Source organism: Cornus florida, unplaced genomic scaffold, assembly GCF_030987335.1.
Source record: "Cornus florida cultivar Cherokee Brave unplaced genomic scaffold, ASM3098733v1 CherokeeBrave_3.0.0_Hap2_Chr01, whole genome shotgun sequence".
Taxonomy (NCBI): Eukaryota; Viridiplantae; Streptophyta; class Magnoliopsida; order Cornales; family Cornaceae; genus Cornus; species Cornus florida.
The window spans coordinates 107,757,298-107,774,996 of record NW_026775571.1 but is presented as its reverse complement, the minus strand read 5'-3'; the positions used below and the strand labels follow the sequence as shown (position 1 = coordinate 107,774,996).

The window sequence follows — 17,699 nt, the reverse complement described above, 5'->3', positions numbered from 1 at the left end:
TGGTAATTTGAAAATGACAATATCATCCTTATTATCATTAGAATATGAAGGATTTTAGTGCAAAAAAAGTCCTGAACTCCCCCATGAATATTTTTTTATAAGAAAAAAAGGAAAAATCAGCATTTATTTTCTTTTATAATTTATTACAATTTGCAAATCTCAATGCCGAAATTCGAAAGTTCACCGATGTACGAATAATCCACCGTCACCGTCACCGTCTGATTCCAAGCCAGGTGTCCACACATTTGTCAGCGGACTAGTTTCGCCTTCTTATAGAAGCAGCATAGAGAATCGTCGCCTTTCTTTGTCGCCCCACCCCCACACACACGCTCTCTCTTCTCACTTCCTCTCTCTAGGTTTCTTCTCTCTGTAGCAGCAGTCTTTTTATTTTTATTTTTATTTCCTCCATTATATAATTCTTGAATTAAATTAATATAATCAATCATCGCAATCAATAGGTTGATTAAGAACACACACCACCACCGTACCTTCACACACGAACACATACAGTGAAACACAATGTTGCAGCAAAATGTTTACTCCTCTCTCTCCTCCTCCTCCTCAAACCCGCCTCTTTTTTCCTAAAAGGTATGCTTCTTTTTATTTCGTACAGTCACTTTGTATCTATATCTATATCTACAGTACTTTTTCCGTTTTATTTTATCATTGATATTTGTTGTTGTTTAATGTTTAAGACCTAATTTGTGCGCTGTTGTTCTGCCAATTCTTTATTCATATCGAGTGGGCATGAATTGGAGTTCATGTACATTTTTTTTTCTTGCATTTTTGCTTCAAAAACTGTATATCCAATGTCACATTGTAGTTCTTGGATCTCATGTTTAGGTTTTGGATCGGATTATATGCAGTGCATCATCAATTGGTGCGCTATATTTGCTAATGTCAATTTCTCTCATTTATAATTATATATATAAGATTCCGTTGGCGATGTTGCATGCAATGATGTTGATGGTTAATTTCATCATGTTTCATGTTTGCCTTTGATTTCCAATTCTCACTTTCCGGATTGTTTGTTACATTAAACCCATTATGGATTCGGTTGGGTTGTGTTGCCATTTTTGAAGGTTGCTGTTTTCATTTTTATTTTAATTTATAATTGTGGGAAATTTGGTAATAAAGAATTTGAGTGGAAGGAAGAAAGTGGAATTTTGAAGCATCTAACAGGATTAATGGACTTTTAACACTATCAAGAGAGTAAATAAGACTACATGATAATTTGAAAAACTGTTATTCACTAGTTTTTGGAAGAAACTGACAGTTTTTGTTTATAAGCTATTCATTGTGAGTCAAAGCATGGTGATTTCAGTTTAGGTGCTTTTGACTCTACATAGCTGCAAATATTAATTGATTTTGCAGCCTTAAACCTTCAGTTGAATGAATATTCCAAGTCTTGAGTGCACTTAACACCCCTCTAGTATATCCCTACAGTCCATATTCACCCTAAGTCACACACAATTCTTCTAAAGGGTGTTGCTCTCACGCTCCACGTGCAAATTGGCGTTTTGAGAGTGAATTCTTCCGTAATTCGCGAATTCGATTTTGTCGAATTCAATTTGCCTATCCTCAAATCCACAACGAATTTTCATTTGTTATATTGTGGACAACTACATGTAACCTTTATTATGGATGACAATTATCAAAATGTACCAAATAGTTTATTATTTTATAATTCTGTAAAGTAATCATTTCATGTATGAAAATTTAAACAATATCTCTTTAATATAAATATATATATTTTTTTGTTAAAAAATTACAATTTTTTGTATTTTAATTATTACTAATATTATGTATCTCCTAACATTGAAGAAATAAGGTGAAACACATTTTCCGGTGCTTATGAAATTACATTTTTATTATTCTACAAAATATATAATGGACTTTAACATATGTACAAATATTGAAAACATTTACTGTTCGGGAAAAAATTTTGAAACCGTTTTACACTCACAATAGTATATACAAGCACTCTAACTAAATTTTAGATTATGTTGCTTTTGTGCTCCCTCTCTCGCAGTCGCTTTCGCTCCCGCTTTATGTGACTTAGTATATACCCTTTGATGTTCACTAAACTCTCTCAAGTTTAAAAAGAGTGCAAATAAGGACCTCCTGACACATTAAACTCTTGCAAAGTCCTAAATACCCTTACGTCAACATTTCTTACATTATTTAAAAAAGATCCAAATGGGGAATGACCAAATTGGACATTTAACCCTCTACATGGGTGTTAAGTGTACATATATATATATGTGTGTGTGTGTGTGTGTGTGCATGTGTGTGCGCAACTGCTTGGTCTACAACCACCCAAATCTATTGTATTTTTAACCACCAATCCGAGTATCCGACCACCGATTGTTACGATCCAACCCAACTCTGTCATAAGTTTTCCGATCGAGCCATTGAATATTCTTCAAGCAACCAATTTCTAATCCATTCTACCACTCTTTCCCTCTCTCTTTCTCTCTCTCTCTCTATATATGTATAAACACTTTCTCTCTCTAAGATGCAACCTCAGATCTTACATATTTGGGACCCCTCTGTAACATCCTTGTTGAACACATCCTCTTCAACAATTTACGCACATCATCAATGACAAAATGAAGCACTTCCTCTCTTGCCATCAATCATGGAATTCGATGCTTCTAGTATTTGTGTTTTTGTAGATTGATTTGGTTATTTTTTTAGGGTAAAGTGCAAAAAATCCCCCTGCCATTTAAAAAATGTGCAAAAAAATCCCTGCTATTTAGTGTGTGCATATAAATCCTCATAATTTGAAAATTTGTAGCAAAATTCCCCCTGGTCGTCAATTTTGACCAATTTATTTTTTTATTTTTATTTTTTATAAAATCCCAAGATACCCTTAAGGGAAATTTAGGTATTTCAGTGTTCAATTTTTTATATAAACTCCAAAAATCGCAAAATTTTTATAAAAACCCCAAAATAACCCAAAACCACAATTTTTTTTTTTATAAAAATCCCCAAAAAATTTATAAAAACCCCAAAATTTTGTAATCAATGTTTTTTTTTAAATTTTTTTATCTTGAGATGGAATGGAGTGTGAAATCTTAGTGTTTGTAGCGTGAATTAAATTAATGCCTCAACAATTAGTTTCAGTATTTGTATGTGTATGAGTGAGAAAGAGAGAGAGAGAGAGAGAGAGAGAGAGAGAGAGAGAGAGAGAGGAAATCAAAGAAAATTGATGAATGAAGATGTCTACAACTATAACAAAAGGTGAGCTGGGGAAGTGAGTCAAGTTCAATTAAATGAATCAACTCCCGTCTCTCTCTCACTCAAACAGTTTATATATAAATATATATAAACATACAGATACTCATATGCATATATTACCTGTATCTTTAGATTGATACCATTTTTGGTTTGATTGGGGACCAACTGGTGTTGGTGACCTGGTGGGAAAGTTGGTTAATAGCGGAGGGGATTTTTAATCCTCTTTTAAAGAAATGGAAATAGTAAAAAAAATGATTTCTTCTTGAAAAGAAAATATATGGTAATCAAATCTGTAAGCAAAAAACTTCAATCTTTTATTTATATCGGTATCAAATTAGAAGTAATAATTATAACTTTTGTTAAAATTGATATTTACTAAATTTTTCGTTTAATATATAACTGTTTACGTATGTTTCTATTTTCTGAATATTTTGTGTTTTGTTATAAATTCAACTCATAAATAATCGGTCTAAACTTTTAAAAGTATAATAGTTAGTATTTAATGATTAATAATAACAATAATAATAACAACAACAATATATTCCAACTCATTTTTGTATGCATGCGTTATATTGAAATATATTGATGGTACAAGAAAATACTATATCAAATTTATCTCGTGTTTTCTAGTGAAGAAGATGGAAAGAAAGATAACTTGGTGTGGGGGGGTGTAGTGTAGTCGCAAGATTCTGGTGCTTCTTTTATACTTTTATGTTGTCTTGGCAACTAGATGTGCATGGTGGATTTTGAGTCATGCCGAATTTGCATGTCAAAATGAATGTTGGTTTTTCTACGGGTCACATATTTTTCACCCATGCATGTGCAATATGGGGGTTTGATATATCCACGGTTTTATTTTTTCTTTATTTTTTTGTTGGCTCAAAATTGTTACTAATAGCCTACCTGTTGCCAACCGTTGTCTACGTCTTTTTACCACCATAATTATTCACCAACCTTTCCCAATCATTGTGTGTCATGCCCTGGTATAAAACCATGTGCTGTGTTCTCTACTCTTTTTGCTTTTCTATTTCTTTCTTTATTTTGGTGCGAAGACATTTTCCTATACAGTGATATACATGTTGATTGTTGATACATTGGCTGTTCTATCGGTTGTATAGGAGCTAAGTCCAGGAAAAAGTTATTAGGATATCTCATTGTGTATATGCTCTTCAGTTAGTGAAGGAAGATGAACGCAAAAAACTGCATTCTTGCTGTTTCGTGATTGAATAAAATAATTGCATAAAAAATTTAATAGAGGTATAAGAAAAGATGCATCACGTATATGCGAGAAAAATCTGACATTCAACTTCAGATGTAAAGTACTATTGAGATTGGTGACGGGATCAATCAAAGTTAAGGTTTAACTTTTTTTTGTTTCCTTTTCTCTCACAGCCATATAGGAAAGCATTTAATATTTGGTTACTAGTTTCAGCCAAATCTTCTTTCTTTTAAAGTAAAATTAGAGGGGACCGGAGGGTTCATAAATCCATAGTTTCAGATAGTTCATGAGGCATGCATCGTGAAGACATGATAGTTTCAATTTAAAAGTCATGTGCTTCAAACCTAGCGACACGAACGAGCCTTTAGTTCTTAATTGCTTAAGCATGTAGCTTTAGCTTAATGGCACATGTGGCTCATCCTTGGTTGAGCAATGTCAATATTTGGTCTATTAGCAACTGTTGCCACTTTTAACATAATTAACCTTATTTATTTATTTTTTAACCTGATTTTAACATAATATGGGTGCATTATGTTGATTTTGTCCACATCTTTAGAGATTATGTTGGGTTAGCTCTGTCTTATACTTCATATGGATCTTGCAATATCAGATTTAACACAATGATAATGTGTCTGCATTCTCTGGATTGACTTACATGGACCTACTTTTATTGTTTTGGCACATTCTTTTTATTCCTTTTTACCTTTAACTGTGTTGCTTCTTGTGGGTTGGGCAAGCATGAACTTTGAACTGCTTCATTGCAATCCATATATGATTCTTTGTTTTTTTTAACTGCACTCTGCAGTTTCTTTTTCCACTTGCATGTAGGGTTTGCTTAGCAAAAGCAGAAAGCGAACCTTCTTTTCAGTCATTCACTAGTTTTAGGGGTTTCTCTCAAGTGGGATGTTGAGTATTTGATTTCTTTTGGTGTGTAGGTATGGAGTGTTCTGATATCTGGAACAGATCATGTTGCAGTGCATAGACGGAATAAAGCATTTGCTTTCTGTTATCCTGAATTGCTGTGATACCGATTTATATAAGCAACCTACGGGGCTGGAAAATCCAGAAGCTCTTGCAAGGGAGACAGTATGTATGTCACCTATCCTTGTTAAATATTATGGAAGTATTGATTAAGGTAGTACAATGCCTGACATTCATTTGCTGCTATTATTCTCTTTTTACAGTGTTATTTGAAAATTCTGCCTTTTGTTTTAATTTTTAATTTGTCTATTTTCCTTTACACTTTCCTTTTAATTTTATATATTTTTAAATACTTTTTGGCTCATTCACTCAATAATGAAGTTGCATGTTGGAAAATTTGAATTAAAATAAAATATTGTATGCCTAGAAGGATTAAGTTTTATAGAGGTAGATTTCATAATGCTCATGGATCAGTGTTGTTAAAGGTACGCCTAGGCTCGAGGCGCAAGTCTAGCGCCTGTTGTCATCCCAGGCTCACTGATGTTTACTAGGCGCGCGCCTCGGTTGCACCTCGTTCTATTTGTCAGTACCTCACTGTTTTTTCTTTAAAAAAAAATGATTAGTCTATTTCTTAAGCCAAAAAGGGTAATTTCGGCAACTTAATAAACTAATAAGAAAGCCTAAGCTTATGAGAGAAGGAACTTTTGTTCAAAAGAGTAAACAAATAAGAAAGCCCAAGAGTCAAAGTGTCAACCGAACATAGAAAGATTGAGACTGTGAGACCAACGACGAAGCCCTAGTTGCAGAGACAAATGATGAAGCCATGTCAGTTCTTTCTTCTTCTTCTCTCTCTTCTCCTCTACTTCTCTCCCCTTTCATCTTTGCTTACTTCTCTGTCTTTGTCTAGTTCTCTTCTCTCTCTGTCTTTTTCTTTTTTTGGGGCTCTGTTTTTTCTCCTTTTTCTTTACACTTTCTCTTTCTTCTCATCTACTTCTTTCTCTTCATCTACTTCTTTTGTCTCTACGTCTTTTTTTTTGGGGGCTCTATTTTTTCCTTTTCTTGTTAACGGGTGTATATATTTTTTTTTTTTATTTTTTTTATTTTTTTGTTGTTGTTGTTAATAGATTTATTTCTTTTTGTGGTCTATTTTTCCATTCAAAAAAAACAAATTATATTTTGCCTTTCAAGAAAACAAATTTGTGCTCTGTTTTATGGTTCTTGAATGCTTATATAGTTGATGGATTTACTTTTTTATATTTGATATTAATTTTTAGAATATATATGTATTGTTTGATAAGTATATTAATTTTTAGAATATTGATACGACTTATGAGATATGAATGCTTTTATGGTAGTTTAAAATTTCAATTGTGCCTCATTTCACTCAGGCATGCCTCGCGCCTAGGCTTTAAAGGACCTCTAGTGCCTTGGTGAGCCTTGAGCCTTTAATAACACTGTCATGGAGGTTTCTGAATTTTTTGACCCTCCCTAATTTTGGTGATGTCAACTGAGAACGCAAGTGAGCCAAGTACTGCAAAGCATTGATTTTATCCATTCTCAAGTTGGTAAATGTCTCTCCAACTTGAGTGCGTTAGTCAATTTCAGTCATTTATATTCCAAATTGGCTTCATAAATAATTCTGCAAGCTCAAGCTTTGAGGCTTTGATTGCCTTAGGCGTCACCTTACATTAAAACTTGCAATAAGATCTCACTTTTCTTCTCAGTAAATCATAGAAATTTGTTTCCAAAACGAATGCATTTTTCATCTCGCTCTTTCAGATTCCTTCCTCTGTGATTGAGAGAATTGAGAGATTGCAGTGCAATTTTCTTTTGGGGGGGGGGGGGCGATGAGGAGTTCAAGTATCATCTGGTTCTATGGGAGCAAGTGTGTTGCCCAATTCGGAGTGGCGGCTTAGGTATTAGAAGGTTGTTGGCCTTCAATAAGGCTCTCCTTGGGAAATGGCTTTGGAGGTTTGGGGTTGAGAGGCAGTGGCTCTGGAGGAGAGTTATCTCACTTTTCTTCTCAGTAAATCATAGAAATTTGTTTCCAAAACGAATGCATTTTTCATCTCGCTCTTTCAGATTCCTTCCTCTGTGGTTGAGAGAATTGAGAGATTGCAAGTGCAATTTTCTTGGTAGGGGGTCAAGTGTCATCTGGTTCTATGGGAGCAAGTGTGTTGCCCAATTCGGAGTGGTGGCTTAGGTATTAGAAGGTTGTTGGCCTTCAATAAGGCTCTCCTTGGGAAATGGATTTGGAGGTTTGGGGTTGAGAGGCAGTGGCTCTGGGGGAGAGTTATTGCGAGCAAATTTGGGGAGAGCAGTGGTGGGTGGAGCTCTCTTGAGGTGCGTGGTCCTAGGGGAGTGGGAGTTTGGACTGTCATTCGGAAGGGGTGGGATGATTTTTGCAAACATATTCGTTTTCAGATCAGGGATGGTAGGAGGATCCGATTTTGGGAGGATACTTGGTGTGGGGAGATTCCCTTGGCTCTTTCTTTCCCACGGCTCTTCAGGATTGCTTCTGTTAGGCAGGCCTTGGTGGTTGACTGTTATCATCTTGATAACGGAAGACTATCTTGGGATGTTCAGTTTAGGAGGTACTTTCAGGATTGGGAGATTGAGGAGGTCAGTTGTTTTTTGGAGTTACTGTATTGTTAGGTGATTTCTCATGGGGAGTCTGATTGTTGGCTTTGGAATCCTAATTCTCAAGGTCGGTTTGAGGTGAGGTCCTTTTTTTAGGTGCCTTACGGTTGGGGATGGTGGTCCTTTCCCTTGGAGATCTATTTGGCGCTCTAAGGCTCCCCTTAAGGTGGCCTTCTTTGGTTGGACTTCTGTCTTGGGGAGGATTTTAACCCAGGATAATTTGAGGAGGAGGAATCAGGTAGTGGTCAATCGTTGTTACTTGCGCCTTTGCGATGAGGAGATAGTTAATCACCTTTTGTTACATTGCAACATGGCTGATTTGATGCTTGGTTTGTTTGGGGTTCCTTGGGTTATGCCTTGTTCCTCTAGAGGATTGATTGAGGCTTGGAGAGGTTTCTCGGCTGGGGCTCTCATTCGGGATGCTTGGAGGGCTACGCCTCTCTGTATTTGGTGGTGCATTTGGCTTGAGAGGAATAGAAGATATTTTGACGGAAAGGAGAAGCCTATTGCTATGCTTAAGTTCTCCATTATTTCTACTCTTTTTTGTTCGGTTTCGGGGAGAGATTATAGATCTATTGAGGAGATTGTTCTTTTTTTAGCCTCTTTGAAGGCTTGAGTTGTTTTTTGTTTGGCCTTTTTGTATGTTTGGGATCCGCTCCCCTTTTGAGCGGTTTTTATATATTTGATTTACTTTATCAAAAATTTTTTTTTTGTTAACAACGGTGCCTTTTTATTTATTTTTATTTTTTATCATGGGCATATGGCGGGAGAGAAATATGAGATGCTTCGATGGAGTGGATGCTCCTATATGGGCGCTTAACTTCTATATTATTAGTTCAATTGTGTAAATCTATGGGGGAATTTGTTGTTTTTGTGGATAGCCTGAGTGTATAGTTGTTTTTTTTGGGCTTTTGTGCAGTTGTTTTCAGATGCACTCCTCTCTTGAGCTCTCTTTAATGAATTTTACTTATTAATAAATAATAAAAGAATGCCTTTTTCATTTGATTTATTCTAAAGCCAATTTTTTGCCCATACCTTGCATATAACATGTCAGAATTTGATATTTTGAACGATTTTAATAGTCATTTGAGAGAATAGGAAGCAAGGGGAATAATTTGAGGGTTTTTTCGGAGAGGAATTATGGTGTGCTGTTAGTCTGTTAGCACTATTATTATAGTAAAAATAAAAATTTGTAGCATAGAAATTAGGAAAAAAATTGAAAAGTTTATATGCTAGATTCCATTTTCCTAACAAGAATGACAATTGCAATTCGAGCAAATTTAGGCAAGAAAGTGGAAATTTGATCCTTGTTCTCATTAAATATATTAGATGTGGAGAAGGAATAGGGATGGGATTGGACTTATCCAAAAAAAAAAAAAGGATGGGATTGGAAATGCTCTGTTTTTTTTTGGCTGCATGCAAATTTTATTTTCATTTACTATTATCTTAGTTAAATCCTGGTTCCATCATGGAAGGGGTTATTATGTATAGGCTACTGGGGGTATCTTTTACATAACAACCTTGTTTCATAATTCCCAAAATTATCTTCTTCAATCAAGCATTTTGTGATGGAAAAGTTGAAATAGTGAAAGAAGGTAAAATATGTCTTCCATATGTTATGACGAAAAGATCAGGGGCTTGGATTTGAGACATTAATAGACGGGCAGCTTTTGAGAGAAGATAGCAATTTACTGCTAGCGTATAAAATTGACCACTCAGATAATTGTATTTTTAATAAGCTATGTAACATTTACATATTAGATCGGACATGAAATTTGTTTCAACCATAATTGATTTATACCATCGTTGTAAACTGGTACCAATCAATTCAATATTTGGGAGTCATTATAGGGTAGGGAAAACATATGACTGATGACCTTGATTAGTTGTTTGGTCCCTGCTCAGGCGGATTTTCTGATATCCAGCGTTTGCTTATTAATCACATATTTATGGTTTCCTTAATTAAGTTTTTGTGTTGCTTTATCGTCAAATGCAGTTAGTGTGAGTGAAATAGAAGCGTTGTATGAACTTTTCAAGAAAATCAGCAGTGCTGTGATTGATGATGGGCTTATCAATAAGGTCAGTGATGTCATAGTTTAGGCCATTTATTCATGCTTTAGACTATGATAATGTTCTCTCTTTGGGGTGGTAATAGCTCTTTCCTTTTTCCCTCTTTATACGGATGCAAGGATTTCCTTTTGAAGTTCCTTTCTCGTAATGCTTGTTGCAATTCACTTCTGACCTACCTTACTTTTATGCTTTCGGAAATTGACCTTCCTTACTTTTATTTCTTTTTTCTTTTAATTTATTGTCTGCTAACTATAATATTTCAGGAAGAATTTCAACTAGCATTATTCAAGACAAACAAAAAGGAGAGCTTGTTTGCAGACCGGGTACTTTTTCTATCTGTCACACATTACAGTTGATTAGCTTATTAATGTCTAGCTTCAGTACCCATATACTGATGAAGCCACTTGCCGAACCTATAGTTTGTTTACACGTTACTAATGGAGTTTCTGCTGTATGTTTGAATCTTGTTTACCTCCTTATGAAGACTTTAAACTGTGACTTAATTGAAACCCCAAATCTGAGAGCTTTAATGTGCTTTGCAAACTTGTGCTGCAGCTTATAATTGTTAATTGGATGGTTGTATTTTGCTTGATTGACAGTTACATTCACGCATTAGTTGTCTTTTTTAACTTAGTTCTTTGGTAAAAGTTTCAAGAAAGCTTTCATTCTGTTAATGAGCATCTTCAATTTTTTTAGGTGTTTGACTTGTTTGATACAAAACACAATGGGATATTGGATTTTGATGAGTTTGCACGGGCCCTTTCCGTCTTTCACCCCAATGCACCAGTTGATGATAAGATTGATTGTAAGCTTCTGCCTTGTTCTTGTTTCTCTCTCTCTCTCTCTCGTTTCTCTTTTTTCCTTTTCCTACAGAGGGAAGGAGATTTTGAATTTGCTAATTCTTTAACATGGAACTTTGCGCTATTATTTATGACATTGTGCATGGAAAATATTGACACGAGATTAGCGAGTTTGGGCTTCTACCTGCTAGCTTGCTAACTGATCAGATTCGGACCAGCTTAGGGTCAATCCTGATCATATATGCTAGAAAAATAGCCGATTAAGCTATGGTATCTCCAATTGTAAAGTCCAACTTAATCTGAGATCTTAATTATAACGTTTCCACAAAATCTAATGCCAAAGCCTAGGTTTAACTGAATCTTTTCAAATAGCTATCATATCTCCAATCCGAGATCTTTTCACTAAAATCTCTGCAAATGCATGACCAAAGTCTAGATCTAACTGAATCTTTTCAGACTGATACATGCAAAGAGGAAAAGATAAACACACACACACACTTAGAACAGAACTGAAGGTAATCATGGTACCTTTAGTTTAGTTGTGAACAAATTGGTTCTTATAAATACTTGTCAATAAAATTTTAAATAAAAGAGTTTTTAAAGGCATGAATTTAAAATTCTTTGAGATCAGAAAAACACACAAACACATGTATTTAGAGAGATATAGAAAGAGTGGGAAGATGAGAAAGTCTTAACTTAAGGTTTTGGGATGATAATACAAGGCACAAGCAGACCATTGACAAGAATTCTATCTCAAGATTCGGTTGGTCGAAGAGCCAGAGCATTGAAGATTTGAGATAGGGAAAGAATCATCTACAATCCCACACAAGATTTGAAATGGAATCCCTAAGAATGTTTTCTTAAATACATAGAATATGTATGTATATATATACTAGGTATAGAAGTATTGTATTTTCACGTTGGATTGGACTATGGGTCAATTGAAACCTAATTTTCAGCTGATCCTTCATTTTAATTGTTTAATGGATTCATCTCATATTTGGGTTATCAAATTAAAGTCTTACTACCGAATCCAAACTACTGGGTTGGGTCCAAGCTGGATTTGGATCCTAATTCAAGACAGGCTACTTCCTACCATATCTTTAGTAGATATTATTTTGAGTTTAAGATCTCTTTTTTTTAGTATCGGTTCCTCTCTGCTTTCATGGTGATTGCATAGTGATGCTGATATTGATTTATTCTGGGATTGATGGACTTTTCTCTCTTGCAGTTTCATTCCAACTGTATGATCTTAAGCAACAAGGATTCATAGAGAGACAAGAGGTATTTTTCTTTTTTATTTTTCCTTTTAATTTCATTCGTTGATAAAACAAATTAATTGATATTTTTGAATAAGGTTTGGAATCCAGAGTGGAATCCAGATGCAAATTATTAGTATTTGTCCTGGCCACAGGACAGGCAGTAGCTTTTGTTGAATGTTGCAGCATTTGACAAATGGGAACTTTGATTGTATATTTAGTTATTACCGACTAAGTAGGATATCGAATAATATGATTTGGAAGATATAGGTATTTTTGGTTTTATGGATTATTGCTTGGTGCAATACTAAAAGCTCAAACTAGCAGTTCGAGTTCCAGAGTAGAACATTTGTACAAAATAATGCAAAAGGTTAGGTTTGTCTCTAATCTCCCCTTTCCTACCATCTCGTGTAGGTGGGACATACACTGGATAATGTGCTTCTTCTAGATTTTTCTTTTTCTTTAAAGTTTTATTAAGTATTTAGGGTCTAAATTTTGGTTGGGCTATATTTTCCCAATAATTTATTTTGGTGATTAAGTTGCCTAATTTTCATATATTGAGAGCTCTTTTTGCCTTAAGTTTTTCTATTTGTACTTATCCAGTTAGTAAAATTTATATATCATTTTTTTTTTTAAAATCATTTTCCCCATAATTTATTTTGGTGGTTAAGTTGCCTAATTTTCATATATTGAGAGCTCTTTTTGCCTTAAGTTTTTCTATTTGTACTATCCAGTTAGTAAAATTTTTATATCTTTTTTTTATTATTATTTTTAAATTCAATGATCAGTCTAGATGAGTTAATAAATTATCTTTTATTTACCATGTATTTTATATCTCTTGATGTTGTATTCTTCAAGCCTGTTTTGGAGCTGTATGATTAATGATCAAATTTGTGTGTCTTTTCATAATTCAACGATCAGTCTACATGAGCTAAGAAATTCCCTTTTTTTTTTTTTGTCGAAGCTAAGAAATTCTCTCTTTTTTTTTCTTTTTTTTTTTTTTTTTTTTTTTTTTTTTTCTCATGTATTTTATATCTCTTGACATTCTATTCTTCAAGCCTGTTTTGGAGTTGTATGATTAATCACTGTATCATGTACAGGTAAAGCAAATGGTAGTGGCTACACTTGCTGAATCTGGTATGAATCTTTCGGACGATGTAATAGAAAGTATCATCGACAAGGTACTCCCTTAATTTGATTTGTTATTTTAATATGTCAAGGTCCTTGTGATATTGATGCTACTCATCTTGGTTGCAGTCGCTTTGCCTTCTTTCTTTCTTTTTTCCTTTTATGTCTAATTTAGGTTTCATGTTACGTTTGTTCCCCCCCCCCCCCCCCCCCCCCTTTTTTTTTAAGTTAGTTTAAGGGTGATAATATATTATTCTTCCACCTGTTACTATAACTTTTATAACTGATCAAACAAATCTTGCAAAACACGTGGAAATGCACATTGTAGTTCAACCTGCTTAAAATGATAATAACTTATTCCTTCACTCATTGCCAAGTATCTCATCTTATCTACCTTGCATCATTCGATTTTATTTTCTGTATATGAGTATTTCCTAGTTCATTATTTTTGCATTAATAATTCCAAGTGCTTATTGTTTGGAAACTTGGAAGGTTTTAGTTTGATATTGTTTCAGTAGTAATAGTGAGAATTTATGCTGAAATGAAAAGGCAAGAAGAGTTTTGTCCAAGACCTTAAGACAATTTGTCCCATAGATTTTCCAGGTCAAATCATGTGGTGCTTTGTGAATGGCCCTGTGAGATTGTTTTGGGGAAGATGGTAGTCTGTTAGCTGACTGACTCTTGTGGATTCCTGCTGATAAGATCTTAAAAAGAAATTGTATTACCAAGGGCTTAGCCCAGATGGTATCTCCTCCTTCCAAATGGAAGGTTGAGGGTTCAAGTCTTCTATGGGACAAACTTATAAAAAATAAAAATAAAAAGGATCTTTGATGGGACAAAAATGGTTGTGTGGACTGTGGGTGTCTTGCATACCCCAAAAAAAAAAAAAAAGAAAAAAAGAAAAAAAGGGTATTAAACATCACAATTGGAAAAAGGTTGTTTTCTATTTGCTGCTCACCATAAACATCACTTTTCACATCAAACGTGGCACCGATGATTCTCCTAGGGAAGTTATTCAGCTGTGGAGTAAGTTTGCAAGAAGGCAGGCAAAATTTAAGAGGAAAAAAAAAAAGTTGCAGAATTCTCTTGCCGGTGCCGAAGAACATTTAAGAAGAGTTTTGGTCCCAATTCAATGATTGTATGAATGATTTATTAACAACAATTAAGAATTGCTGGTTAATTCGATGTTGGTAGGGTGTAAAAGATGAGGGAAGTGGGGAGGGAAAGGAGAAAGAGGGAGGATGCTTCCATCGTTTCATATGGGGGACAGAGGAAAGGATGGGGAGAGGGATCAGCCACCCCTCATCCATACATACAACCTATCCCTGCAGAAAGGGAGAGGGAAAGGGTAAGGTCTTGTGAAATGACAACATTACACTTTCCAAATTTGCTATATATTTAGTATATTTACATGTATTTGTATATATTTAGATTTATTTTAACACTGTATATGCATAACTAATTTCATGTTACATATCATTGTTAAGCTTGGCAATTTAATGCAAATATGTGATTAGTTGTGCCCATATATAATATTCATCAAATTGATAACTTTGCTGATGCACAAGCACAACACCTTCTGATGTCTGCGTGAGATATTGATTTTTGGGCATTTGAACACATTTTTCATGCAGTAATCGTAGTAGATATGTCAATATATTTGTTTTATTTTAGACGTTTGAGGAAGCTGACACCAAACATGATGGGAAGATTGACAAAGAAGAGTGGCGGAGCCTTGTTTTGCGTCATCCTTCTCTTTTGAAGAATATGACCCTTCAATACCTCAAGTAAGTTCTTATGTAGTATCACTTTCTGTGTCTGGTAAAATTTAAATATGAATTTTGTTGATCGCAAATTTTATTCTGTGAATTTCTGCCAAATGTTAGTCAGCATTTGAAATCAAAGAGTGTATGAACTTTTACTATTATATGACCCATTTACAAACATTCATTTGATTAGTTCAAGTTTTAGCTGCACCTACAATGATTGCCCAAATTGCATGTACTAGAGATTAGATTGTACCTGGATCTAGTGTATGTTTAAGAGGCAGATTTATTGTTTTCATTTGGTCGCCATGGGCAGATAGCCCTATAGAACAAGTAATTTTAGATCTGTTACCAATCAGCCACCATCCAACGTTGGATTGATGAGTAAAGCACTCAGTTTACTCTTTTGGTAGTTGTCCACCATCTTTCTACAAATATAATGCCTCTGCTGTTGAATGGCATAGATAGTATAATGAGTGGATGGAGTTTGGCTTGATTTCTAGCAACTTAGTGCTTTCACTCACGGACACATTTCTGATTAGTTGTGTCATTGTATTGGTTTAAATACATAGACTGCATACACCAGGAAAAGATGGAGCTCTTTAGATGTCATTCTTTGATTAGTTTTACTTTGTTTCCAAGAGCAATTGAAGTGCTGTTTTCGAAGTAGATTAGATTTTGTTGTTATGGAGATGTTATAGATTTTAATAGCCAGCCATTATAAAGCTATAAATTAGTATATTCAGAAGTTTAGTTATGCTATAAATTTATTTGTTTTCTGTTGATCATGATGATTCTTCAAATCATATGCCCCATCAGCTACTAAATCTGTTTGATTTTCCATGGGCAGAGACATCACCACCACATTCCCAAGTTTTGTGTTTCATTCTCAAGTTGATGATACCTGATTTTGAACCCATGAAGAAGTATATAATACTTCTCGAGCAGTATTGGTTTGTTCCTTCTGTAGGCAAAGCTTGCGGTTGTGCGTGTAAAGGTTTACAAAGAAAGCCCTCAGGTCCAATTAGACGCGGGAAAGAGATGTTGATTTTCATGTTTCGATTGGTGATGACTAGAACTTTTTGAACATGTGAGGCTTTTAGTTTGAGAAACTCTTATCTTGTGTTGTTTGCTTCTGTTAGATTGTTGAGAGAGAGAGAGAGAGGAAAATGCATCTTCTGCAGGGTTGAATAATTGCTTCTATTTTGCAATTAAAGTGAGTGAGAAGGGCTGATCAGGGCTTACCTGTACTTGCTGCAACAACCAGTCACAGGTGAAGATGAGGTTAACCAAGCAAATGTGAACTTTGTTTGTCCTAGGCCCAAAGGGCAATTGTATATATGAATCCATCATATTGATTATTTGTTATTTGGGGTGATCTGATGAGTAGGTTATTACAATTATAGGTTTACTTTTTTGAAAGAACAACTTTCACTTGATACCCAATCTATCATGTGAAAAGCTCCATGTTTATGATTCATCATGATACTTTTAAAATTGTCATTGACAGAGTAACTAATTTTGGAATTATTACTGATTTCCTTTTTGGGGATGCACAATCTAATAATGCTAAAAAGAAATGAATATAGATAGGATTGCATAAATACACGTTCTGAATGAAATTGAGTGATCTCACGTCCTCCGCAAGCTATAATGAAAAATAAAAATAAATAAATAAATAAATAACATGGTTGACAAGTGACAACCTTTTCAACGTATTGCTTTTGGAAACAATTTCAAGCATCATGCTTGTTCCTCTTTTTGTATCTCGTATTCTATGCAAATCTTCTACATTATATATGAGCATAACACATAAATCTGTTTCCTCTTGTTTTATCACTAATAGGTGAATCTTTTTATTTTTTCTTCACACTCTAACTGTTAGTTCTATCTTTTTTTAGCCATTCGTTTAATCTCTCTTATTATTCTTGCATTTTAGTTATATGGAATGCCTTGTTTTTATTTATTTATTCTTTTAAAAGTAGTGATTGTTTTATGCTATTTTATTAAATTTAGATTTTTTTTTTTTTTTTTTTTGGGCAAAAAAACACATTCATATTCACTTTTGTCCTTATGAGAATTTGTAAGAAAACATTCTTAATTAAAATTTACATTTCTTATGTTATGTTTTAGTTTTATTAATTTTTAGACTTTTTTATTTTTGGCTTATGAAGCACTTCTCCAAGATTTTAATTGTATGGCTAATTTTTTCTTAGAATTATTTTATAAGACTCTATCATCAATGTTGAAGGACTTAAATATTAAAGTAATACCATTTCTTGTAACTTAAACATTTAAAGTTTAGGGCATGTTTGGTACACATTTTGCTTTTAATGTTTTTGTTTTTGTCGGGTATTGTAACAATGAATAAATTTGGTGTTTTTATACGTTTATGTACTGTAACATATGGTACTGTAGCGAGAAATGGTAATTTTTTTTTAAAAAAAAAAACTCATTTTTTTACCAAACATGCTTTTATTTTTTATTTATAAAAATTTTACAGCAAATGTATATTATCAAACGTGCTTTCAATTATTATTCAAAATATTTATTTTATTTTAAATTAAAACAAAACATCAAAAATAAAATATCTACCCCTAAATAATGTTTAAGATGATACCAGAGCAAACATCACATCATGTTAATAGTTAAA

General features: G+C 34.0%; 1 protein-coding gene across 2 annotated transcripts; it reads left to right on the top strand.

The window, feature by feature from the left end:
* Positions 1-291: 291 nt before the first annotated feature.
* Positions 292-16,549, top strand: LOC132312757 (calcineurin B-like protein 3). Of its 2 annotated transcripts, none has more exons than XR_009483320.1 (9): positions 292-588; positions 5,398-5,552; positions 10,020-10,102; positions 10,357-10,416; positions 10,790-10,898; positions 12,125-12,177; positions 13,253-13,333; positions 14,915-15,067; positions 15,897-15,915. XR_009483320.1 is itself a non-coding variant. In XM_059811254.1 (9 exons), the coding sequence occupies exons 2-9, from the start codon at positions 5,429-5,431 to the stop codon at positions 15,952-15,954; spliced, it is 681 nt and encodes a 226-aa protein (XP_059667237.1). In that variant the 5' UTR covers positions 293-588; positions 5,398-5,428; the 3' UTR covers positions 15,955-16,549. The 2 variants fall into 2 exon arrangements, 1 of the variants encoding a protein (XP_059667237.1); XM_059811254.1 differs by having other exon boundaries at positions 293-588; positions 14,955-15,067; positions 15,897-16,549.
* The last annotated feature ends 1,150 nt before the right edge of the window (positions 16,550-17,699 follow it).

Excerpts from the sequence above, each read along its gene's own strand:
- LOC132312757 (XM_059811254.1), top strand. The coding sequence starts at position 5,429 with ATGTTGCAGTGCATAGACGGAATAAAGCATTTGCTTTCTGTTATCCTG. Across the intron at positions 5,553-10,019 it reads TCTTGCAAGGGAGACAGTAT|TTAGTGTGAGTGAAATAGAA; the intron begins GTATGTCACCTA and ends CGTCAAATGCAG. Across the intron at positions 13,334-14,954 it reads TAGAAAGTATCATCGACAAG|ACGTTTGAGGAAGCTGACAC; the intron begins GTACTCCCTTAA and ends GTTTTATTTTAG.